Genomic DNA, 24941 nt, shown 5'->3' on the forward strand with positions numbered 1-24941 from the left:
AATAGGATGGCTCAATGGCTAAGTCCTCATCTTGCAAGAGCCAGGATTGCCTATGGGTGTCAGTTTGTGTCCCAACTGTTCCACTTCCCATCCAGCTACCTGCTTGTGGCCCAGGAAAGCAGTGGAGGATGGCCTTGGGACTCTGCACTCACGTGGGAGACCTGGAAAAAGCTCCTGGCTCCTGGCTTCTGGCTTCATATCAACTCAGCTCCAGCTGTTTTTACCACTTGGGGAGTGGACCCGCAGATGGAAGATCTTTCTCTGTGTCTCCTCCTCTCCATAAATCTGATCTGCTTTTCCAATGGAAATAAATCCTTTTAAAAATTACTCACTTATCCACTCACTTGAAAGACAGCTCCTATCATCTTATTAACTCCCTAAATGCCTGCAGAACGGAGAACCAGGAACTCAGCTTGTCTCTCATGTGGGTAGCAGGTACCCCAGCACTTGGGCTAATGGCATAGTGTCTCAGGATGTGCATCAGCAGGGAGCTGGATCAGAAGCAGAGGAACGGCTTCTCCAAACAGTCTCTCCTGTGGGATATGCATGTCCCAGGCATCAAGCTTTAACAGCTCCCCGACATGCCTACGGGTATTTTTTAAACTCAAAGATATATTTTGCATATAGTAGGACAAATATAGTTGTATTATTTTAATTAGTGGTAAACTTTACAATAGCTATTTATAGTGATGAGTCACTGTGTTTTTCATTAAAAACAGTGTAACAGTAGGTGATGGCATTGTGGCATAGCCAGTGAAACTGCCTCCTGTGCCACCAGCATCCTATATGGGCGCCAGTTCGTGTCTCTGCTGCTGCAGCTCCATTCCTTCTTTTTTTTTTTTTTTTTGGTCTTTAAGTGATTTTTTTTTTATTAACATTAATAGAATGGATTCTATACACTCCAAAGGTACAGTTCCAAGAAGACATCGCACTTTCCTCCCTCCCCGGCTCCTCACAGAGTCCTGTGTTCTTTCGCTCGTATATTCTTTAATAATAACGGATTGTGCTCTTTCTCTTGGCCCTTCATGTCCCTGGCTGTTTGATCCAGACTGACTTTGAAACATTAGCTTGCGTTATTTTCTTTTCTGTATCCTTCACCTCAACTCCACTAATTTCTCCACTGTCCCTTTAGCATATGTTTACTTATGTTCCGTATACATTTACTCACAATGTTCCCTTTATACTAAACTTTTCTTGCTCTTTGCACACATTTATATATGTTCTGCCTTTCAGAAACTAGTGTAGAATTCCTTCTCACTTCCTTTTGCAACTCATAGCTAACTCTTTCTACTTTGAACTTCTGTTTCAGCTCCTTCTTTACCACATGGTAGACCATAAACTATGCTTACAGTTCTTAGATGTTTGATATTACTGTGCTGGTTACATATTTAGTTCTTTAAATATGTTTTTCTTCCAGCTATTACTCTTCAAGGGAAAGGGCATCATGTTTTATGATATTTGTAGACCTGCGAGGACCCTGCTAATATACTGGCAAATATTAAAAATTTATGAATGACAGGTTTTAGTGTGGGATGTAGAGATTATACTGCTTCCCTAGGCAGTATGGTGGGCTTCTCGTTTTGTTTCAGATAGTTTAATTTCTGTGATATTCTATCACCAGAAAAAAAGCTAGCAGTGGCCTGGTTATAGTGACTGGAGAAAAACAGTAAAAGTTTCAATTGTGGTGTACCTGATATCTTTCAGAAAGGAATCAAAATATTCTGTGCTTTATTTTCCATATTCATCTTCCTTTTATTTTAAATGTCTTTAGTTATTTTAGGCCTTTTTTTTTTTCAGATCTGCTCTCAGATATCATCACATATGCACCTTTAGTTCTTCGGAGTTGTTCTTCAAAAGTCACGGAAACTTTTGACTTTTTGTCTTTTCTGCCCCTTCAGACAGTACAGGGTCTACTCAAGGCAGTGCAGGTAAGCATTCCAGGTCCTAATTCTTTTGTCCAAACTAAAGCTTAGATGTCTGCTGGAAGTCTGATGTCTTTATAGACGCGTGTCTATGAGATCCTGACCCATGAAGTCTGAAACGTCGCAGTTTTGTGTTAAAAGGGCAGAAACACTGAGCCAAACGGTTTTCTGTGTTTGCTGTGTTTTCATAGTACTGTGTTTTCTTTGACTTGTTTTCAAGTTAGTGAAGTAAGATTTAGGAAGGCATTTAAGCAGTTTCACTTTAATGTTCAAAAGTATACTGTTGTCATTATTGAGTATGGTGAATATTGAAACATAGTTCTTTATGTAAGCAAATGGTAACAGTGAGTAGAAATGAGCTACAGTTACTAAGTAGACTTGTTTACACCAAGGTTAGTAGGTAAACTTCTTTATGTACTGATTCTTTCTCTTTCAGCCGCTTCTTAAACTTAGCATGTCAATGAGAGACTCCTTGATAATTGTCCTGCGGAAAGCTATGTTTGCCAGGTATGTATGCCTTCTAATGTTGGGATTGGAAGTGACCACTGGACCTCTTGTGGTAGTCTCCTAGATTAATTCCTTGCCTTGGATTCCCTGGGATTTTATATGGGCAATGCTTTGTTTCCCGGCTGTTATAGTTCCTATGCAGCTCCCTGCTTTTGGCCTGGGAAAGTAGTAGAGGATGGCCTATGTGGGAGACCCAGAAAAAGCTCCTGGCTCCTGGCTTTGGCTCAGCTCCCTGTGTTGCGGCCAGTTGGAGAATGAATCAAAGGACAGGTGATTTTTCTTTCTGTTCTCCTCCTCTCTGCTTTTCCAATAGAGCTAAATAAATATTTAAAAAAAAAAAAAATTGCCACTGCTGTCTCCCAGTACCGCCTATGATCCTGCAGCTCCCTAACCCAGCAGAGAACTTTCATTAAATTAAGTGTTGTGTTAAGGGCTCTATGTACTTCTTTTCATTTACATTTAAGAGTAATCCTTAAGGTGCAAATTACTACAGTTCCTGTTTTAGAGTAAGAATGTAAGTGACTTTCAGAACGTAGTTGATGGTGGAGCTAATCCAACCTCAGAGTTTGTGATCCCAAGTTCTCTGCTATACTACTGTTAGAATGATCTTCAGGATAAGCTTACAGCAGCAGGTTTCTTTGAAACCTGACCTGGGAACAGTTCCAGAAAGGAAATCACCGCAGTTTAGATTACACTTGGCCATCTAATTTTATTGAACATCAAAATGGTAGTCTAATGACTAATAGCCCTGATCAATTGTCAAGGGACCCGAGTTACTTTTAAAATTGGGGCCCCTGACTTCTTTTTCTTTGTTAGTTGTATATAAGTTAAAGAGAGTAATATCATATCCTAAACATGCTATGATACCTGCATGGGTGGCCGGAAGAGCAGCTAGGAAGTAGCTAGCTCTATGTTGACACCTAGAATTACAAATTTTTTTTTGGTTTTAAAGATTTTATGTATTTGAAAAGCGTGGCAACAGAAAGAATCTTCCATCTGCTGGTTCACTCCCAAGTGGCCGCATTGGCTAGAGCTGGTCAGGCCAGGTGGAAGCCAGGAGCCAGATGCTGCCCCACATGGATGCGGGGGTCCATGTACTTGGACCATCTTCCATTGCTTTCCCAGGTGCATTAGCAGGGAATTTGGTCAGAAGTGGAGCAGAAGGACTGAAACCAGTACTCATACGAGATTATGTCATTGCAGGTGGCTAGTATCATGCTGTAATACAGACCCCAAATTCCCTGCTTTTTGTTACTCCTCACTGAAAGGCATAGCTAATAGACCAAGATTGTATTTATTTTTAAAGATTTATGTGTTTTTATTAGAAAGGCAAATCACATTTCTGAGAGGAGAGACAGAATGATCTTCCATCCGCTGGTCCACCCTCCCCCCAACACTCTCCAGTAGCAGCAATAACTGGAGTTTAGCTGATCCAAAGGTAGAAGCCAGGAGCTTCTTCTGGGGCTCCCACACGAGTGTAGGGTCGCAAGGCTTTGGGATGTCCTCAACGGCTTTCCCAGGCCACAAGCAAGGAGCTGGATGGGAAGTGGAGTGGCTGGGACACAAACTGGCACACATATGGAATCCTGGCTTTTGCAAGGCAAGGATTTAGCCATTGAGCCATCACACGGGGTCCAAGATTGTATGTTGTAGGGTCTGTGACATGAGTTAATCATTGAACTCAGCCAGTGAATATATCACTGTGTGGAGATGAAACACATGAAGTGAAGCTCTCCTTTGGATACAACCAAAAGCAGGTCTTTCCTTTACCCTTCATTGCTGTACAGCCTCTCAGAACTGAATCTCATAGCTCAGACAGATTTGAAAACTGGATAGAAGAAACTACGTACAGAATCATAAGGTTAAGTGGGGTGATAAACTTCAGCAGAATTCATGTACTGCTACTTCCCTTGAACTTCTGGTGTCCTACTTGAGCATATAAGTTCAAAGTTTTATTCTTCATTCTGTACATATTTCTTTAGGGTAGAAATAACTTCTTTTTTTGGTATATTGTTTTGAAATTAGTACCATTTGATAACGTCTCTGTGTATTCCTGAGGTAGCCAGCTTGATGCCCGAAAATCTGCAGTTGCTGGGTTTTTGCTGCTCCTGAAGAACTTTAAGGTTTTAGGCAGCTTGTCATCCTCCCAGTGCAGTCAGGCCATCGGTGCCAGTCAGGTAAGAATCTTCATGCTGACCTGGAGTGAGAGTGTTGATGAAGCAGTGATGCACATGTTCCTTTACAGATAATAATCCTGAAACAGTACTGTGTGGTCCAGACTGTGCTGTCCACAGTCAGCTACTAGCTTCAGTGTTCCTACTGAAAAGTTACTAGTTCAAATTGAGTTGTGTTGCATGTGTAAAAGTCAGACCAGATCTTGATTCATTGTGAAGTTAAAAAGTATAAAATACCTTATTAATTTGTGATATTTGTTGCATGTTGAGATAAGATTCAGGATGTGTTGAGTATTACAGTATTAGAATTGTCTTCACCTGTTTTGTTGCTTAATTGTGACTACTAGAAAGTTTTAAGTTACATGTGTAATTTATATTGGTTCCTGTTGTATTTCTGTTGGACAGCACTGAGCTTCAGCCAGTTTCCCTTGTGGGAGGCAGGGGACTAAGCATTTGGACCATTTGCTGCCTTCCCAGACAGTTAGCAGGGAGATAGATTGGAAGTAGAGCAGAATTCTTGATCCAAAATTGCTAATTTTATTACATAAATCAAGCACTGTCAATCCTTTGTAATTTCTGTTCCTAAACAGAAGACTGCCTATAGAATTGGGCTTAGCTCCTTTTAGCTGTTGGAGAAGCTGTTTAAGGAAGTAGTAGACCTTTCCGGTAAAGTCATGTGTAGTGGAATGAAGTCATCGGTGTGCCTTCCTACGCAGCTGACAGCATCAAGGAAACCTTAGGGATCGGCGAGGTGATTGATGGTACTAAATACTCTATCCCAGACAAGAGGAAGCGTACCACTGCACGGTGATGATTATAATATTGGCCTGAGTTCTTGGCTTTAACATACGGAGAAAGCTGAATCTGAACTTTTGGGTTTTTTGCCCAAAATGGAGGCTCGTTTTATTCTTTAATGGAAGCTACTTCTGTAAGTTAGTTACAAACTGGCCTCTGTTTTGTTTTTCAGGTTTCTGTGGATGTTCACAGTCGTTATAATTCTGTTGCCAATGAAACATTTTGCCTTGAGATTATAGATAGTTTGAGGAGATGCCTTGGCCAGCAGGCTGATGTCCGACTCATGCTTTATGAAGTAAGTAAGCTAAACAGTGTAGTCATTTCCAATTAATATACCTGTTTATGATCGTGTTTTTTTCTCTGATTGTAACAATACAATAAGTAATAACCGTTGTTTGAAGTAGTTAGGACTAGTAGATCATGATATTGAGTCAAACTGTTTAAATCAAAAATTGTAGAAATTGTAAATAATAGCTGATATCCCTTAGACATTTTATTTTGAAATTTTAAAATGTACTGTTCATCTTTTCATTTAAGACAAAGCCTGGCATATACTTCTGAATATGTTTCGTAGAAGATGTGAAGAGTGTTAGAGATGTTTCTCCAGGGAACAGTTGATGATAATTTGATTTGATATCTTTGGATAGCACTATCAGGAGCAAAGAGTTGTTCTCAGCCTGTAACAGGCACTGGACTTTTAGGCTGATTGTAGAATATACAGATTGTGAAAAACAAAATTTAATGTTATTATCACTCACCACTTATATATAGTAACTTTACAAATTACAATCAGAAGTTGTATATACATGTCATTGGTGTATGTCAATCAGTTTGCATTAACTGTTCTTTGACAAGATGATATTAATGTCAGAGTACATTTTGGAACTGCAGTGACTTCACTGTTTTGGAATTTTTTTCTGTTGCCTACAATTTTTCACTGAGTTGTTTGAATGTTTGACTATGCTGCCATATCAACGGTTAGAACATTTTAAGGTCTCTTGACGAGCATTTAGTTCATAATCACGAAGGATTGTTCAGTTTCTCTTTTGTGTTAGCATCTCCCAGAAACATCATAGGAAGCTACGGGAACTTGCTTACCTGACAGATTGCTGCTATCTCTACATCTGCTGTAAATAGTGCAAGAATGGCTTTTCCTTTGTTCCCAGGAACAAAGATAGTTTTTCTCAGTGTCTCTCTGTTCTAGCAGAGATCCTATCCAGAGCATAAGGCAAGAAGAAAACACAGACTTATTGCTGTTGTTAGAGATTTATGGATTTTTATTTATTTCTTCATTTTTATTGGAAAGGCAGATTTACATAGAGGAAGAAATACAGAGAGGAAGATCTTCCATTTGTTGGTTTACTCCTCAGTTGACCACAGTGACCAGAGCTGAGCTGATTCGAAACCAGCAGTCAGGAGCTTCTTGTGTCTTGCACGTGGGTGCAGGGTCCTAAGGCTTTGGGCCTTTTCGCCCTGCTTTCCCTGGCTGTAAGCAGGGAGTTAAATGGGCAGTGGAGAAGCTGGGACAGGAACCAATCCCCATATGGGATCCAATGCTTGTTAAGCAAGGATTCAACCACTCACATATCGTGCCGGGCCCAATATTTATTTGCTGTTGTCGGAAAGGAAAACATAAATAGAAAAGGAGAGAGAGGGAGAAATATCTAAATATCTTTTCCCATTGGTTCATTTTCCAAATGAACTGTAATGGTCAGAGCTGAGCTGATTAGGATTCAGGAGCTTCTTCCGGATTTCTCACAGGAGTGCAGGGCCCAAAAGCTGTGGAACAGCTGGGACAGGAGCTAGCACCCATACAGGATGCTGGCACTTGCAGGGAAAGCATTAGCCGGTGGACCCATTGTGCCAACCCCAGGACACACAGATTTAAAGGAAGACGTCAAGGTGTCTTGAGTCTTAATACTCTAGACTGTATCAAGAGACTACCAAAAAAGTGGGTTAACACAGTTATGGGGCATGATGTCAACAATCATGCAAAAACCAATTATAATTCTATATACTGGTATTGAGAAATTAGAAACACATATGTGAAATAGGTAAAAAGTAAAATACTTAAGGCTAACCTTGATAAAGTATATGTAGGAGTGGGTACACCGAAAACCTCGGAATGCTCTTTGAGAAGTTAAAAACTAAGTAAATGAGGAGATATGTCATGTTTGCAGGTTGGGGTACACAGTATAAATATTTTAAATTTCAAATAGATCCATAGATTCAGTGTAAGCCTAGCTGAAACCCAGAAGGCTTTTTTGTAAAAATTAGAAAATTGATCCTAAAATTTATATGGAATGTAAAGGACTTGGAAAAATCAAACGAGTTGAAATGACGTAGGTTGATCAGTGGAGTTTTGAGAACGGTCATTAATTGTTGCAATAGGACAAAATATTGTCCTTTGAACAATAGGGACTAAAACAATTAAGCTTTATATTCAGGGTCCCCAAGATTACTCATGGATTAAACATTTAATTAGAAGGACTCGCAAAACTCATGACTTAACTGTACTACAATTTTTTTAAAGGTTTTTTTTTTTTTTTAAATTAGAAAGTGATTTACAGAGACAGAATGAGAGACGGCAAGATCCATCCAACCACTGATTCTCTCCGTAAGCAGCCACAATGGCTAGAGCTGAGCCAGTCCGAAGCAGGAATCCAGGAGCTTCTTAGGTCTCTGATGAGGCTGCACAGTCCCAAGGCTTTGAGCCGTCCTCGACTGCTTTCCCAGGCCACAAACAGGGAGCTGGATGGGAAGTGGGACCGCCAGATTAGAACCAATCCCCATATGGGATCCCAGCACGTTCAAGGCGAGGACTTCAGCTACTAGGCGACTGCACCAGGCCCTAAGCTATACTGTATTTAAAGGTTACAAAACAAAATCCTCAATGTACGGTCTGAAGGAAAGCAGGTACTTGCTTTCAAGAGTTCTTTGGAAATGGAATTTGTGATAACACTTGCTAAGTGTTGTCTAGCAGGGAAACTTGTTAGAAGCTTGGTGGTAAGTGTTTTACTGGGGCTAGTTATAAAGTATATGCCAAGATTCCATGCTCCCAAGGAAGGGAAATATCCGTGTATTCTGTTAAACCACTCTGTATGTTTGCACAGCAAGCCACCTTGATCTTTTAGGGAAATTATTTATTTAGGGGTCTGCTTATAATCCAAATTTCCAACCACCAGCTTTTTGGGGGGGAGGGGGAGTAAGATATACATAGAGGAGGAGAGACAGAGAGGATTATCTTCCATCTGTTGACACCTCCCAAGTGACTGCAATGGTCAGTGCTGTGCCGATCTGAAGCCAGGAGCCAGGAACTTCTTCCAGGTCTCCCACACGGGTGCAGGTCCCAATGCTTTGGGCCGTCCTCAACTGCTTTCCCAGGCCACAAGCAGGGAGCTGGATGGGAAGTGGAGCTGCCGGGATTAGAACCGGCGTCCATATGGGATCCTGGCACATTCAAGGCGAGGACTTCAGCCACTAGGCCACAGCTCCGGGCATCAAGGATAATAATTCTGAAATGCTTGTATATTTATTTTTTACAAACTAAATACAAATAAAATACCAATATCTCAACAGGTTTAGGTCTACTGACTCATTTCAAAATAATCTTTTTGTTTCACTTTGTTTAGATGACTTACATAAGAGTTAACACAGGAAGTCTAAACCTGCCCATCTCCGTTAAGGCCATTATGCAAAGCTGGCCCTTAAAAGCTGGCCACTGGGCCCAGCACAGTGGCCTAGTAGCTAAAGTTCTCACCTTTAATGCACCAGGATCCCGTATGGGCACCAGTATCAATCCCGGCAGGCCCTGCTTCCCATCCAGCTAAATAAAAAATAAATAAATCAACAAATAAATATAAAAGTTATGATCCTTTTAGACATAAATGATTTTTTATTTTTCAGTGCATTTTTTTTCTTTTAAAGTATCTTGTTATTTTTGTATATAGAGAATCCATTTTCTGCTACTATTTTAGAAATATCCCCTTATATTTTTTGTTTGTTAAGATTTATTTGTCTAAAAGGCAGGGTTACAGGAAGAGCGGGAGACAGCTCTTTCATCCTCTGGTTGACTCTGAGATAACTAAAACAGTCAGCACTGGGCCAAAGCCTGGCGCTGCACGCTGATCTAGGTGGGTGCCGCCGGCACTTGGGCCATCCTGTGCTGCTTTCCCAGGCCAAAAGCAGGGAGCTGCATCAGAAGTGGGGCAACCTGGGCACCAGCCAGCACTCATATGGGATGCCAGGCAATGGCTTTGTCCAGTACTCAAAAATACTAGCCCCTACTTCTATGATTTCGTTTATGTTTAGTTATAATTTGTGGTTTGATGTCATGTAAACATCTAACTTTAACCAATTCCAGCACTACCTTTTAATATACTGTGCTTGTTTCTCCTACAAATAAAGTTCTTGTGACAAGACAGCTTATTTTTTTATTGTCATTATACAAGTATAATACATTTCAGTACCCATTAAAGCTAATCTTTTGTTTCTTTAGACGTTTTTCCTGTCAGTTCTCATTTAGTTCTTCCTACAGGTGAAGTACATAACTTGTTTTCCATTTTCTGAAAGGGAAATTCTCTTCACGATGTTGATCTGAGCAGTTTTAAACTAAGACTGAGAAATTTTGAATAGAGAAAAATAATTGTGATCATTCAAAGTAGAGTGTTTAGGGCCTTGCAGCAATTTGGGAGTACAAAGTGGGAAGAATGACCTAAAAGGGAATACTGCTAATGTGAGAGGAAAGGGTAGAAGCCTAGAACATCCCTGCATGGAAAGGGACAAAGTACTCCACAGAAAGTGGTCCTCTGCTTAACAGTTGTGATGAGTGGGCCTGGCACAGTAGCCTAGTGGCTAATGTCCTCGCCTTGCATGCACTGGGATCCCATATGGGCACCGATTCTCATCTGGTGGCCTTGCTTCCCATCCAGCTCCCTGCTTGTGGCCTGGGAAAGCAGTCGAGGACGGCCCAAAGCCTTGGGACTGTGCAGCCGCATGGGAGACCCAGAAGAGGGTTCTGGCTTCTGGCTTTAGATTGGTTCAGCTCCATCTGCCGTAGCCACTTGAGTCAATCAGCAGTCAGGAGATCTTCGTCTCTGTCTCTCCTTCTGTCTGTGTGTCTGACTTTCCAATAAAAATACATAATTCTTTTAAAAAAATTGTGACAGTTTTTGTTGGTTAATCTGGCTCTAAGTGATATGAGATCTCTGTTTAGCTTAGGCAGAGTCTGAACTTTTCCAGTTGTGTTTTGCTGTAGCAAATGTGATATCCTTTTTTATCTAACTGAAATTGAGGTAAAAAAGATACTATGTTAAAGTTATGAATGTCCAAATTTTGTAATTTTCTCTGTTAGAGTTTATTTCTTTATTTTTGTTTCCCTTTAGGGATTCTATGATGTTCTTCGAAGGAATTCAAAGCTGGCTAGTTCAATCATGCAGACTCTGCTCTCACAGGTAAAGTAGAACGAGACATTGAGAGGCAGTTGATGCCTTCCAGATCTTTCAATATAAAATAATTCCCAACTAGTACATTGGTATGCAGTGAACATACTGGGATATATCAGGCTGCTCTGGGTTGTTGGTCTCCACTTTTCTACCTGATACATTGTCACAAAACAGTCTGTATCTGACATCAGAAGATATTTTGTTTTACTTACTTGAAAGGGAGAGTTACCCAGAGAGAGGGAGAGAGACAGAAAAATATCTTCCCTCTGGTGGTTCACTCTTCACGTGGCTCAACAGGCCCTTCCTTTGCTGCTTTCCCAGGCGCATTGGCAGAGGCTTAATCAGAAGTGGGCCAGCCAGGACTCACTCGAACCAGTGCTCCTATGTTATGCTGGCATTTTAGTCGGCTGCTTAGCATCCTGAGCTACAATCCAAGCTCCCAGAAGGATTTTCTTTTCTTTTCTTTTTTCTCTTAAGGTAGCTTATTTTTCTTGCACAGTCGGAGCTACAGGGAGAGGGACAGACATCTTCACCCACTAGTTCATTCTCCACATAGGTGCAACTGCCAGAGCTGGGTGGTCCAAAGTTTGGAGCCAGGAGATTCCTCCGAGTCTCAGCATTGGTCAAAGCCTCATGTCCTCCTCTGCTGCTTTCCCAGGTCATAAGCAGGGAGCTGGATCAGAAGTGGAGCAGCCTAACTAAGCTGCAGTTCCCATTGGTGTGCATGAGGGCCAAGTGTGGGCAGCAGGGATGGGCTGAATTGCAGCATTCATGGATTTGTTTATATCATGGGGCCTGGGACAGAACTGACCAGGTGAGTACAACCACCAGAACTTGTGTGTGCACACGCTCACATGCCCACATGCTGCTGAAGGAACCAGGCTGTGGATTTTTTAAAAATCAGAATTGGTAATAGGTGAGGATGCAGCCTATATTAGGCTCCGAGCTATATTGAAAATGTTGGTTGCCTTTGCAAGTTTAGGAATTTGTACAAGAGAATAGGATAGCAGTGGAAGAGGAAAGGTTATCATCATTATTAATGTGCCTGTAGTAAGGGCAGAGGCTATTGGGAGCCACAGCAGTACTTACTACTTTTACCACATTGCTCTTGGGAAAGTCTGAGAATTAGACAGAAGGCATCATAGCTTTGACCATTTAGAAAACAGGAAGTATTCATGAATTATGACTTTTTCCCCCTTGTTATACACAGTTAAAACAGTTTTATGAGCCAAAACCTGATCTGCTTCCTCCTCTGAAGTTAGAAGCTTGCATTCTGACCCAAGGAGATCAAATCTGTCTGCAAGAACCATTGGTGAGACTCGCTCCTTATGTAGCACTCGTTTTTGCTGTTTTGATGATGGACTTGATGTTCAACAGGAGCTCGTTCTCCCATGAAACTCCTCCTAGTTCTTCTAATGAAGTTTTACTGTTACATCTTCTCTGCTTCTTTCTGACCCATCTGCAAGAAAGGTATCTCCATGATAGCACTGCACTTTATCAAGGCATGCTTTCCTGAAGGAGCAATGGTAGAGGTTTCTGAGTATGTACAGTAAATACATATGCATTAGAACAAGAGGGGCTGTCACCATGGAGCACATATACCCAGAATTTCTGCTTAATTAGTCAGGAAGAAGGCTGTGACTTAGGCTGATTTGGAATTGACCCTCGCTGAAATGCAGGTTTCATGTGTTCTTTCTCATCCTTCTAGCCTCAGCAACACAGGGAAGAGAGGAGAAAATGAGCTCCCCATACCAAATGGCTTACAACTCATAGTAGGAAAAAGTCTAGACTGGTTTTATTAGTCACATCCTGCTTTCACTTGTGCATCTTGTGTGAATTGAGATGTCCTCGTGTGAATTGAGATGTCCTCAGCTGCAGTCCAAGAAGCTGCATTTGTCTCCCAAGGATTCGCTGTCACAGCACATAGAATAGGTTTTGGGATTCCAAGGAACTGTAGAGAGCATTTCACTTCACAGGCTGGCTACAAGGAGTATTTATATCGGAGATCACATGTGATGGTGCATTTGCTTTGGGAAAGGTTCAGAGAGAAGAAGTGCTTCTGTTAGTTCAGTACTTCACTGGGTTTTTTCCAGTTTTACACTTCATTTAGGTTTAATTTGTGATGCAATTAAGTAACTCTCTTTGGGCTTATGGATAGGCGTTGTTTGCTGATTTTGAACAGCTTCACTGTTCAAGCATTTAATTTACTTGTTTTCTCCTACAGGATCATCTGCTGTGTTACATTCAGCATTGTTTGGCCTGGTATAAGAGCAGAGTGATGCCCACACAGCAGGGAGATGAGGAGGAAGAAGAAGGATTCTACCAAGATTTAGATGATATGTTGGAATCTATTACTAATAGAATGATTAAAAGTGAGCTAGAAGACTTTGAACTGGTAATTACTAAATCCTCAGTTACATTGAATAAATGGAGGTTTTTCGTAGCTTATTCATTTTTATCTCATGTCATTTAGGATAAATCGGCAGATTTTTCTCAGAACAATGATACTGGCATCAAAAATAATATCTGTGCATCTCTTGTGATGGGAGTTTGTGAGGTTCTAATAGAATATAATTTCTCCATAAGTAACTTCAGGTAAGATGTCATTTCTCCACTTGATACTTAATGAATACTCTCATTTTATTCATCTTATTGCAGTGTGCTGACACTCAACAGACCACAGGCTATGGCCCTATGCATTGATGCATAGATATCTGTGTCAGGAAGTACTGTGCACAAGCCAGTCAGATTTGTGAATGTTGTCCTTCTAGCAGGCTTCCATTTAATCAAAATTCCCCAAATGTTGAATTAAAGAACTCTTGTTCTAATAGAGAAACTTTAATTAATAAAATTTGGTGTAAATGATGGAGAAGCCAAAAAATAAGCCAGTGATTTGGGAATACTGTGTTACGGTAGGTCCCCTAACTTTTAATGTTACATCTAACATTTCTTAAAGAATTCTGATTTTCATTACAGTTAGTAAAAGTGAGCCCCAGTGTTCTGATGCTTGTCATTGATGCACTCTTTCCTTTTTCACAGTAAGAATAAGTTTGAGGATGTTCTGAGCTTATTTATGTGTTACAAGAAACTGGCTGATATCCTCAGTGAAAAAGCTGGTAAAGGCAGAACTAAAATGGCCCACAAAACGAATGATAGTTTATTGTCCATGAAATTTGTGTCAGATCTTCTCACTGCTCTTTTCAGGTAAGGTTCCTCTTCAGTACTTAAAGGTGACAACTGAGTGAAGAATGCCTGCCTAGATCCTCTAGTTCAGATACACAGTTCTTACAGTACAAAGTTACAAAGTTATAATTTGAAATTATAGGAATGAAAGGTAAACAGTCCTGGTTAGGTAGTGTAAAGATTTACCTTAGATTATTAAAGGAAACATCAGAAACTGTAGACTAATGAGCAGAAAGATATGGAAGAATTTCAACAGGAAAATCTGCTGAAGTAGCTTCAACACAGTAACAAAAGGGGGGAAAACGTTTTTGTAAAACCAAAGGAGGGTGACTAGTGTTGTGTGGCAGATAAAGCCACTGCCTTCAGTGCTCATGAGGGCACTTGTTCAAGTCCCAGCTGTTCCACTTTCCATTCGGTTCCCTGCTAATGGGAAGAAGACAGTGCTTGGACCGCTGCCACTCATGTGGGAAACCCAGATGGAGTTCCTGACATTGGCCTGGCCTTGTAGCCATTTGGGAAGTGAACCAGTGGATAAAAGACCTCAGAGTCTCTCCCATTCTCTCTGTAGTTCTGCTGTTAAAATGAATACATCTTTAAAAAAAAATAAAAATACTAAATTGGCAGTTAAATTTTATCCAGGTAAAGGGTCTGGGCAGGGGGTTAAGTCAAGTAACACTGAAAGGATGATTCTAAAAGGGCAGAGTGTGCAGAAGGTGCCATTCAGAGCTTCGTGGACGCTGCTGTTATGAAGGATCCCTTAGAAAGCCTCATCTCAGATCCCAAGACCAGCGGGAATTTTTGTGTCTTCTAGGGATAATACCCCAAGCCATGAAGAAAGCCTGTCTGTCCTCAGGGCCAGTACAGAGTTTATGCGCTATGCCGTGAGCGTAGCTCTGCAGAAGTTGCAGCAGCTAAAGGAAACAGGGCATGTGAGTGGCCCTGATGGCCACAACCCAGACAAGATCTTCCAGAACCTCTGTGACATAACACGGTAAGACACTCCCATCCTCAGAAACTGTGCTACCTGCCATGTATTCTCAGGAGCGAGCATAAAGACAGTATCAGATTAGCCATGCCTTAAAAGTTAGTGATGTGTACCAGCTAGTCCTCTTTTGATGTGCACTTAGTCAAATGGGAATTGTTACATTATAATGCAGGGTATTGCAATGATTCATTAAGTAGACACAGTTCTAACTGAATGTAGCTGATAACAGATTTAAAGTGCTTCAAGCAAAACAGAATCAAAGTAGGAAGTGGACAACTCCTTAATTATTATAATCAGAAATTTAAAAATTATAACTTTGTATGTAAAAGTACAAGAAATGTATAGTAGTTGATTCTAAATCTCAAGCTCCCATTTAAGCATCTTCATTAAGAAAGTAGAATAAGGGGCCAACTCGGTTTTGTAGCCTAGTGGCTAAAGTTCTCACCTTAGAGGTGCTGAGGTACAATATGGGTGCAGTTAGAATAAGAGCACATTAAAAGGAAAGTGAGCAGAGGAAATAATAAAGGCAAAAGCAGAGTCACAGAAAATGAGAACAGGAGAGGCCACCACCATGTGGCACAGTGGGTTAAATCAATGCCTGCAACAGCAGCATCTCATGTCAGAGTGCCAGTTTACATCCAGGCTGCTTTGCTTCAAGTCCAGCTTTCTGCTAATGTGCCTGGGAAGGCAGTGGAAGATGATCCAAGTGCTTGGGTCCCTGTCACCCAAGGGAAAGCCAGGACGGAGTTCCTAGCTCTCAGCTTCAACCTGAGCAGGGCCTGGCTCTTGGGGACATTTCAGGTATGAACCAGAAGGTAAAACATGTCTCTCGCACGCTGTCACTCGGCCTTTCAAACGGATGGATGGATAAAGTAGACCTTTATTTTAAAAATTACCAAGTTAATTCAATGCTAAGAAAAAAAAAAAGAATTTTGTTAAATGCTTGAAACAAGTGAACATCTATATGTTTATAAAAAATAAGCCTGAAATTAATCATGGACTTAAATATAGAGCCAATGTGATAAAACTAAAAGAAAACGTAAGAGAAAATCTTACAGTGTTGTTTTGGGCTAAGATTTCTTAAGGTGCAACGGAATCACAATTCACAAAATTACATTAAAAATTTGAATTCTGTTTTTAAGAAATCGTTCTTACTTGAAAGGGCCAGCTACAAATTAGAATATACTGTCAAAATGTCTGATGAAAGTTTAGTAATCAGACTATGTATAACACCAACTGATTAAGAAAATAGCTAAATTTAAAGTTTGGTAAAATATTTGAACAGATACTTATTTAAAGAAGCTGTATAGATGTATCAGGTTGCCACACAAAAAGATGATCAACATATTTAGTCATTGGGTAAAAACATATTAAAAGCATAATCAGTGGCACGCATTTTGTACAGCAGTTAGGATACTGTTTAGGGTCTCTGAGTGTGTGCCTTCAGGCATCAGTTCTGCTTCCAATTCTAACTTCCTGCTAATGCAGGAAGCAGTAGATGATGGATGTGTTGCAAAGTAATTAGAAAAACTGTCAGTGTCACGTGCTAAGCACCCATAGAGTGTCCCTGCCACTAAGGCAGGCATCGACTCAGAAAAGATTAAAGCAGCAGCGCATGCAACGACTTGCTCACAAATGTTCATAGTATTATTCGTAATGGCAGACTAGGAATACCCCAATGTCCATGAGCTCATGGATGAGCAGCTGGCGGTGAGTGGGCAGCCTGGGGAAATCTACACACTGGAACACTGCTCAGCAAGAAAATGATAAGCTGCTATGTGCAGCATGATGCATGAATCTTAAACTTGGTAGGCTTTGAAAGATACATTTTGACCATACCGCTTTTGGATGACATTTTCTAATCAGCAAAACTAGGCATAGGAAGCAGATCAGTGGTTGCTTGGAAATAGATCAACAAGCATAGGGAACTTTTGGGATAATGGAAATACCTTAATTATGGGCAAATGACCAACTTGTGTGAGGTTGTTGGTTGGTTTTTTAATTCCTGGGCCAGGTGTGGCATCCCAGCAGCTCAAGTCCTCACCTTGCACACGCCAGGATCCCATATGGGCACAAGTTCAAATCCCGGTGGCCCTACCTCCCATCTAGCTCCCTGCTTGTGGCCTGGGAAAGCAGTCGAGGACTGCCCAAGGACTTGGGACCCTGCATCTGTGTGGGAGACCCAGAAGAAGCTCCTAGCTCCTGGCTTTAGATTGTGCAGCTCCAGCCATTGCAATCACTTGGGGAGTGGAATCAATGGATGGAAGATCTTCCTTTCTGTCTCTCCCCCTCTCTATAGATCCGACTTTGCAGTACAAATAAATCTTTTAAAAAATTTTAAAAATAAAATCACAGAGGCAGCATTGTAGCACAGGAGATTAAGTTGTTACCGGTGACACTGGCATCCCATCTCTGAGTGGGTATTCAGGTTGGGTTACTGTGTTTCTGATCTTGCTTCTTGCCGATGCTCCTGGGAAGGCAGCAGAAAATAGTTCACGTGTTTGGTGGGAGACTCCAATGGAGTTCCTCACTCGTCTTCTGCCTGGGCCAAAAGTAGCTGTTGGGCCATTTGGGGAATGAACCAGAAGATGAGAGATTCTTTCCTTCCCCCCTTCCATCTTCTTTTACTCTGTCTTTCAACAATAAACAGATCTGTGAGGATAAATCAGGTCACTTCTCTTCAGGGTCCTGCTATGGAGATACACTTCAGTCCCTACTTCAGTGGAAGAGTCAGTAAAGAAAGAAAAAGGAAAAAGCATCTCGCTGTTGTGCTTAGAGGGCTTGCAGAAGATAGTCAGTGCTGTGCAGCAGTTCTATCAACACAAGATTCCCCAGTTTTTCAAGGCTCTGGGTGAGTATCACCAATAAATGGGCTTGATCTGGGCTTATCTTTTGTAACCAAATACCTTGATTCGGTGAAACTGCCAGACACCACTAGAGAGTAGCCCTCATGTTGCTAAGGAGTGACATCTAGTGCATTCACAACTGGCACTGACAGGATTGCATGTAACTACAGTGACTGGACCGTAGACTGTGGTGTTAAAAAATTACATTTAAATTTGCCTCCCAGACTTTATTTAGCTATCCAGAATTGTAGCTTAACTGTTGAAAGAGCAAAAAAACAGAACAAAGCCTGAACTCCTATCAAAGAAGAACTCTCTTCTCTTCCTAGATGGCACAGATGAGGAAGCAGACGGAGACGTCAGTATCACTCAAAGAACGGCATTCCAGATCCGACAGTTCCAGGTGAGAAGCCTATGGTGTGCTGCCAGCAGGGACAGCGGACGAGAATGGACAGGACAGCACTGCTAGCATGAAAGACAAATGCATTTAAAGTGGTTCTAGGGAGGAGGAATCACTGAGTTGACTTAAAGAGACCTCCAAGTGCCTTTCAAGACACAGAAAATATGCTGTTGAGTACATGATATGATTTGGCTTTGTCAGATTGCTTAAAATCTTCTATGGAGGTTTGGCCTGTGGTCCAGCGGCTTAGTGACATCCTGATCCCATATTGGGGCATGCCAGATTGAGTCCCAGCTGCTCCACTTACAGTCCAGATCCCTGTTAGTACACCTGAGAAGCAGCAGAGGATGATGGTCCAGCTGAGTTTGTACCCCTACATTGGAGACACAGATGGAGTTTCTGGATCCTGGTCTCAGCGAGCTGCTGCCCGAGCAGGGTGCCATTTGGAGAGTGAACCAGTTGCTGGAAGACATTCTGTCTTTCTCTACTCATCCTCTTTTTCTTGCTCTCCCTCCCTGTCCCCTTCTCTTTTTTTCTCTCTCTCCTTTCACTCTGTTTTTCAAATAAATAAAGAATATTTTAGATAATGAAGAGTAAAGCATATTTTTCCCCTAACAGGAACAATAGATGGTCCTGTTCTCATGGAGCTTATACTGCTGCTGGAAGAGACTGACCAGTATTGGTGGATTGTCATGCTAACCTTATGTCAGTGGACAGGACCCAGCGAGTTAGAAATCCCTAGGAACTGCACAGTTCCTTCCTTAGCATGCATCTGGCTAATGGTTGGAGGAGAAAAATTCTATGGTTTTGTTCCAAGATTTTAAGTTTAAAAGAATTCTCAAGTTTATGGTTGAAAACAAGAAACTACTGTTCAGTCCGGATTTATTTTTGTGTTTTACTCCAAATTTTGATAGCTTTGAATTTTCTACCTTAGTCTTCAAAATTTCTGCTTAAGTATCTCTTCTAATGAGAAACATTTCTGCTGATATTTGAATGGTTTGTTTTCTCAGAGATCCTTATTGAATTTGCTTAGCAGCCAAGAGGAAGATTTTAATAGCAAAGAAGCCGTTCTATTAGTGACTGTCCTGTCCAGCTTGTCCAAGCTGCTGGAGCCCTCCTCTACTCAGGTATTAGTACCTTGTTCAGAACCATTTAGCATCCTTTGGATAGCAAGCATTATTGTATTATAATATGTTTAATTATGTGGCTGTGTTACTATAAGATGAATCTTCTTGCCTAGTGTTTCTACCATAACATACTTTATGCAACCAACTGTACAGGGCAAACAGTTTCTCAAGGGAAAGTAACACTAAAGAAAAAAATGTTATGTTTTTCTCTGATATTTCCAATTTTTTTTAACCAGTCTTCTTTCTGACTCTTGGTGGTTTTCCTTTTATTTATTTATTTAGAATTATTTATTCTTAATTAATTTTTAGCAGATTCATTTTGATTTGCAGATGAGAGTATAGTAAGAAGGTAGCTGACATTCAGCAGTTGACTCGCAGCAGAGTTACCTGATATTGAGTTTAGAGGCGGGTGGGAATCTGTAAGAGCCGATTGAGTCAGGTGTATGTGTGGTGGTGCGACCGGCGGCTGCTGTGGATGTCTGGATCCCATATTGGAGTCCCTGACTTAAGACCTGTCCCTGCTTCCGATGGATCTTTCTCCTGTCCTATATCCTACAAAGCAGGAAGAAAGTCCTTTATGCTGCTAACATCATCCCTTCTCTAAATAATTTACTCTTATTTTAGCATCACTCTCTTGTCCTGCTACTTCTGCTGCAGGGAGGAGTGAGAAAGAAACAGAATTTGAGGGTGGGGATATTTTAATGTACTTCTTGCTCCCTATTCATGTCCTTTAACTTGAGGTATGAAAACCAGAAATTATCAAAAAGTTTATAGTAAGTAGTCTTCCCCCACCTATGTGTTCCCATCTGTTCAGTTCTTTCCTCTAGATAATTACATATTTCTGCTTTCTTACATATTCTTCCTGAGTTTCTTTATTCTTGCAGAAGCAAACATGAACATCAGTTCTTACTCCCTGCCCTGCCCTTCATACAAAACTTTGTTCTGCATCCTCCTTATCTGGTGCTGTATTCTGCAGATCTTTTAATACCAGTTTATGTATTTCTAAGTTAGCCTCTTCACTAAGGTTTTTCTTCCCCAGTGAGTCAAAATTGAATTCTTACTAGTCATTTGCACATAGTTATCACTGCATTTTACTTCCTTATTTGCTTGAAAGCCTCTCCCAGATTGTGAGTTGTTGCGTTTGGTCATTCAAGATTCTTCTTGTCCCAGGACGAAGTCTTCTTCACCTGAGAAAATTCTGTCTGAGAATGGACATTGTGGTGCGGGAGGTTAAGCCACCTCTTGGCATGCCCATGTTCCGTATCTGAGTGCTTGGAATCGAATTCTGCTTCAGCTTCCAATCCCACTTTCTAATGCTTTCTCCTGGGAAACAGCAGATACTGACACAGGTGCTGCAGTCCTTGCTGCCCACGTAGGAGTCCCAGGTGGAGTCCCTGACTTCAGCCTGGCCCAACCCTAACCTGTAAGCTTTTGGGGAATGAATCAACAGATAAGACAAAATCATTTTTTTTCCCCTCTTCTATTTTCCCTCACCCTCTTCTAAGCTCCCTTGAGTGCTTGATTCCTGAAGTTGATTCTGTTCATATGCCAGGATTCTCTTGCCACATCTGCTAGTTAAAGATCTTTAAAGAGGTCTCAATCTAGCGGGGGGCATGGGAAAGAGGAGATTCAGCCCAGAACCTTAGGAGTGCAGTGGGGTAAACAGGAAGCTGGAGCATGAGACTCAGACCCAGACTGCTGAAATGAAGGCATAGACAGAAGAATAGAACTGTGCTGTTTTGTGAGGGTAATAGCAGAGATTTTCATAATGAACTTATTTTTAATGTTAATCTCAGTAGATCATCTCTTTAACTCTAGCCCTATGTTTTGGCAGTTGACTTTCTTATAAAAGGTCTAAGAGTGTTCTTTTGACAACACCTGTCTTTGGCAAGTTCTTTAATACCTGAATGATCTCTCTAGTTTATGCAGATGTTATCATGGACATCTAAGATTTGCAAGGAAAACAGCCAAGGTAAGTTTCCTAAAGGCTAAATATAAATTCGTATACTAAATATAATTTAGAAAGGAAAACTTGCTCTGCATTATACATTCACCAGAGTAACCAAAAATTTTAAAAATGCATAAAACCAATACCAAATGCTGGCAAAAATATGGGCCAACTCCACTAGCAGTTGGACCTCTCATTCACTGCTGGTGGAGTTGTAGCTGTTTGGCACAAACTAATTAGGAAATTTAAGTATATGCCTATTACCCAGCAATTCTACCCCAACAGAAATATGTAGAAAATTTCTCATAGCAGTAATATATTAATAGGTAAGCACAGGGGCCAGCACAGTGACTCAACAGACATCCCATATGGGTACCAGTTATACTTCTGGTTGCTCCACTTCCTCACCAGCTTCCTGCTTGTGGACTGGGCCCCTGCAACCATGCTGGAGATCTGGAAGAAGCTCCTGATCCTGGCTGGATCAGCCCAGGCTCAGCTGTTGTGGTCATTTAGGGAGTGAACCAGTGGATGGAAGATCTCTCATTCCTCTCTATGAATCCGCCTTTCGAATAAAAATACATTTTAAAAAAAGTTAAGCACAAATCTGTTAGAACTAGAATGGATAAAGTAATTTTGATATGTTCAGTAGTGAAGTATACACAGCAATGAGAATAAACGAACTGTATTTGCACCTGACAACACAGAGAGGTTCTCACATAATGTGGAACAAAAACAGCCAGAAAGAGGAAAGTACTTACTGATAAGTGCATGTAGAAACAGTTAACATGCAACAGAACTAAATCGTAATACTGCAAGTAGGCAAGTAAGATGGGAGAGTGTCTCTAGAGTGCTGATAATGCACTTGATCTGGGTACTAGTCACACAGATATCCCTTCTTGAGGCACAGGACGAAAGGGTGTAGTAGAGCCACTTGGGTGGAGTTTGCACAGCACTGGGCTATCCCTGGGACATGAGTTGTTAGAAAACACACCCCACCCCTGTCCCCAGCAACCTAAAGAACCTGACTGGGTTTTAACTCATTTTCTTTCCTTTTTACTCCAGAGGACGCCTCATTTTGCAAGGGCTTGATGAACTTGTTCTTCAGCCTGTCTGTTTTGTATAAGAGTCCTGTTACCCTGCTGCGTGACTTGTCTCAGGATATCCATGGACAACTGGGAGACATTGACGAGGTACTAATGTGAGATTGCAGTACGATAGTCTGGGTGTGGATGGAGGCCAAGGAAACAGGCCTGCCACCAAGAGTTCTCGTCTCTTGCCTTCCCTAGGATGTAGAAGTAGAGAAAACAGACCACTTTGCAATGGTGAATTTAAAAACAGCTGCCCCCACTGTCTGTGTAAGTACTGATCCTGAGCAGCGGGCATAGCCTTACTGTTCCTTCCACCTGCCTGGGAGGAGTACACGCTGGTGGCTTGTGTCCTTCAGCCTGTGACCACCTGCAGATAGTCAGTTTATGTCTTAGCCCAGCAGCTGTGTTTCATGAACCATGCCAGGCATTCTTTCCTTTTACAGTTACTTGTTCTGGGTCAGGCTGAGAAGGTCCTGGAAGAAGTGGACTGGCTGATTACCAAGCTTAAGAGACAAGGGATCCCAGAACCCCCATCAGGTAAGAGGAGTTCAGGTTGGGTTCTAAGAACTGACAAGAACAAGGTCAGTCAAAATCTGAATGGAATACTGCTCGAAGTCGGAGCTCTTCTACTGAATTTTCTGTTAGTTGGAGTGATGAAAGAAGTGAAAGGCATTGGTAAGATCATGAGAACATAATTACTGATTCACTCTGCATAATAAATGCTCATTTTCTATTTAGACTTTAGTTAGTAGTACTTCGTTTACTTCTCATCTTTACAGTTACTTCTTTTGGGAAATAAGGCTGGTTATGATTAGATGTGCTGACTTCCTTTCAGAAGAAGCCTCATCTCAGATAGCCTCAGCGAATGATCCCACTGAGAAAGCTGTCATCATGCAACTGGGAACTCTGCTTACAGTTTTCCATGAACTGGTACAGACGGCCTTGCCATCAGGCAGCTGTGTGGACACCTTACTAAAGGGCCTCTGTAAAATGTACACCACCCTTACAGCACTCGTCCGATATGTGAGTATCTCAGTCAGATTCACCCCACTGTGCTGCCCACAGTGCAACAACCTACTGCTGCAGAATGCTTTCAGTGGAGCTCTCACCTCTTAATTTTGAGTCATGCTTTTATTTTAGCTTCATCCAAACGTAGCCCCCCGTGGCACCAGCATCCCATATGGGCACTGGTTCATGTTCTGGCTGCTCCACTTCTGATCTAGCTCAAGGCCTTGGGCCCCTGCACCCATGTGGGAGACCTGGAAGAGGCTCCTAGCTTTGGACTGGCCCAGCTCTAGCCATTATAGCCATTTGGGAGTGAACCAATGAATTCAAGATCTGTCGCTCCCTCTCCAACTCTGACTTTAAGTAAAATAAATCTTAAATAGCATAAGGATCTCTCTCCACAGTCCAGGGAAAACCAGTTAATGGCCGATTCTAAATCTGTGTGCCCGGTCTTATTTCCTTGACGTGTGATACGTACACCAATTGAGACTCATTGCTTCTTTCAGATACTTTAGAAGGCTTTATCTAAATTATAGCTATATAGTTAAATTTGAGTTCATGTTGTAGAAAACACTATACTGTTTTGGGGGCCGCTGTTGGGGCTCGAGTTCCTGCTGCCAATGCCAGTGTCTGATATTAGAGTGCCCCTTTGGGTCTTGGCTGCTATATTTCCCATCCAGCTTCCTGTTAAGGTACCTGGAGAGGCAGAAGATGACCCAGGTGCTTGGATTCCTGCTTCTCAGGTGAGGTTCCTGGCTCTTGGTTTTGGCTTAGTCCTGACCTGGCTGTTGTGACCATTTGAGGAGTGAACTAGCAGATGAAGATCTGTTTCTCTAGCTCTTTCAAATAAATGAATCTGTCTTTTTAAAAATTGTACCATTTTTAACTGGGCATTAAAAGGGCATTTATTCCTTCTCTTATTTTTATTTATAATTTCGTAGTACATGCCTAAAGAAGAAAAGATTTTTATTTTACTATTATTTTTCAAATTTTATTTTTTTTGGTGCAGTATCCTAGTGGCTAAAGTCCTTGCCTTGCAAGCACTAGGATCTTATATAGACGCTGATTTGTGTCCTGGCAGCTCTACTTCCCATTAGCTCCGTGCTTGTGGCCTAGGAAAGCAGTGAAGATGGCCCAAAGCCTTGGGACCTGCATCCATGTGAGAGACCTGGAAGAAGCTCCAGGCTCCTGGCTTAGAATCAGCTCAGCTTCTACCATTGCAGCCACTAGTGGCTTTACTTCTCTTTTATTTCCAGTTTTTTAAAAAAGTAAAAAACAAACAAAAAAAAACAGCAAAGGGAAGATGTGAACTCACTGCTTTGTGTGTGCTGGGGCATCAAACAGAAGCTTACCTGCCACACCAAATGCCTGCTCCTAAATTAGGATTTTCACTCTTTTTTTTTTTTTTTTTAATTGGAAAGACAGAATTACAGGGGAAGAGAGAAAGAAATCTTTCATTGCTGATTAACTCCCCAAATGACCACAGTGCCAGGGATTATTCCGGACTGAGGCCAAGAGGA

The 24941-nt window shown here is 41.4% G+C and overlaps 1 protein-coding gene across 3 annotated transcripts in view; it reads left to right on the forward strand.

Annotated features, from left to right (window-relative positions):
- LOC121168251 (Fanconi anemia group I protein-like) overlaps positions 1 to 24941 on the forward strand; it is a 57844-nt gene that overhangs the window by 25722 nt on the left and 7181 nt on the right. Inside the window, exons 14-31 of one of the 3 annotated variants that reach the window (XM_040998164.1) lie at positions 1798 to 1928; positions 2359 to 2429; positions 4492 to 4606; positions 5571 to 5693; positions 10783 to 10851; positions 12053 to 12154; positions 13067 to 13237; positions 13316 to 13437; positions 13882 to 14046; positions 14837 to 15016; positions 17695 to 17861; positions 18183 to 18256; positions 19264 to 19380; positions 21301 to 21352; positions 22391 to 22518; positions 22615 to 22683; positions 22860 to 22968; positions 23252 to 23439. In XM_040998164.1, the coding sequence (XP_040854098.1) occupies positions 1798 to 1928; positions 2359 to 2429; positions 4492 to 4606; positions 5571 to 5693; positions 10783 to 10851; positions 12053 to 12154; positions 13067 to 13237; positions 13316 to 13437; positions 13882 to 14046; positions 14837 to 15016; positions 17695 to 17861; positions 18183 to 18256; positions 19264 to 19380; positions 21301 to 21352; positions 22391 to 22518; positions 22615 to 22683; positions 22860 to 22968; positions 23252 to 23439 (2153 nt within the window). The remainder of the gene's footprint in view (positions 1 to 1797; positions 1929 to 2358; positions 2430 to 4491; positions 4607 to 5570; positions 5694 to 10782; positions 10852 to 12052; positions 12155 to 13066; positions 13238 to 13315; positions 13438 to 13881; positions 14047 to 14836; positions 15017 to 17694; positions 17862 to 18182; positions 18257 to 19263; positions 19381 to 21300; positions 21353 to 22390; positions 22519 to 22614; positions 22684 to 22859; positions 22969 to 23251; positions 23440 to 24941) is intronic. The other 2 variants (XM_040998163.1, XM_040998165.1) reach the window with 2 other exon arrangements.

This window comes from Ochotona curzoniae, unplaced genomic scaffold (assembly GCF_017591425.1).
Source record: "Ochotona curzoniae isolate NIBS_2020 unplaced genomic scaffold, NIBS_Ocur_1.0 patch81, whole genome shotgun sequence".
NCBI classification, from domain to species: domain Eukaryota; kingdom Metazoa; phylum Chordata; class Mammalia; order Lagomorpha; family Ochotonidae; genus Ochotona; species Ochotona curzoniae.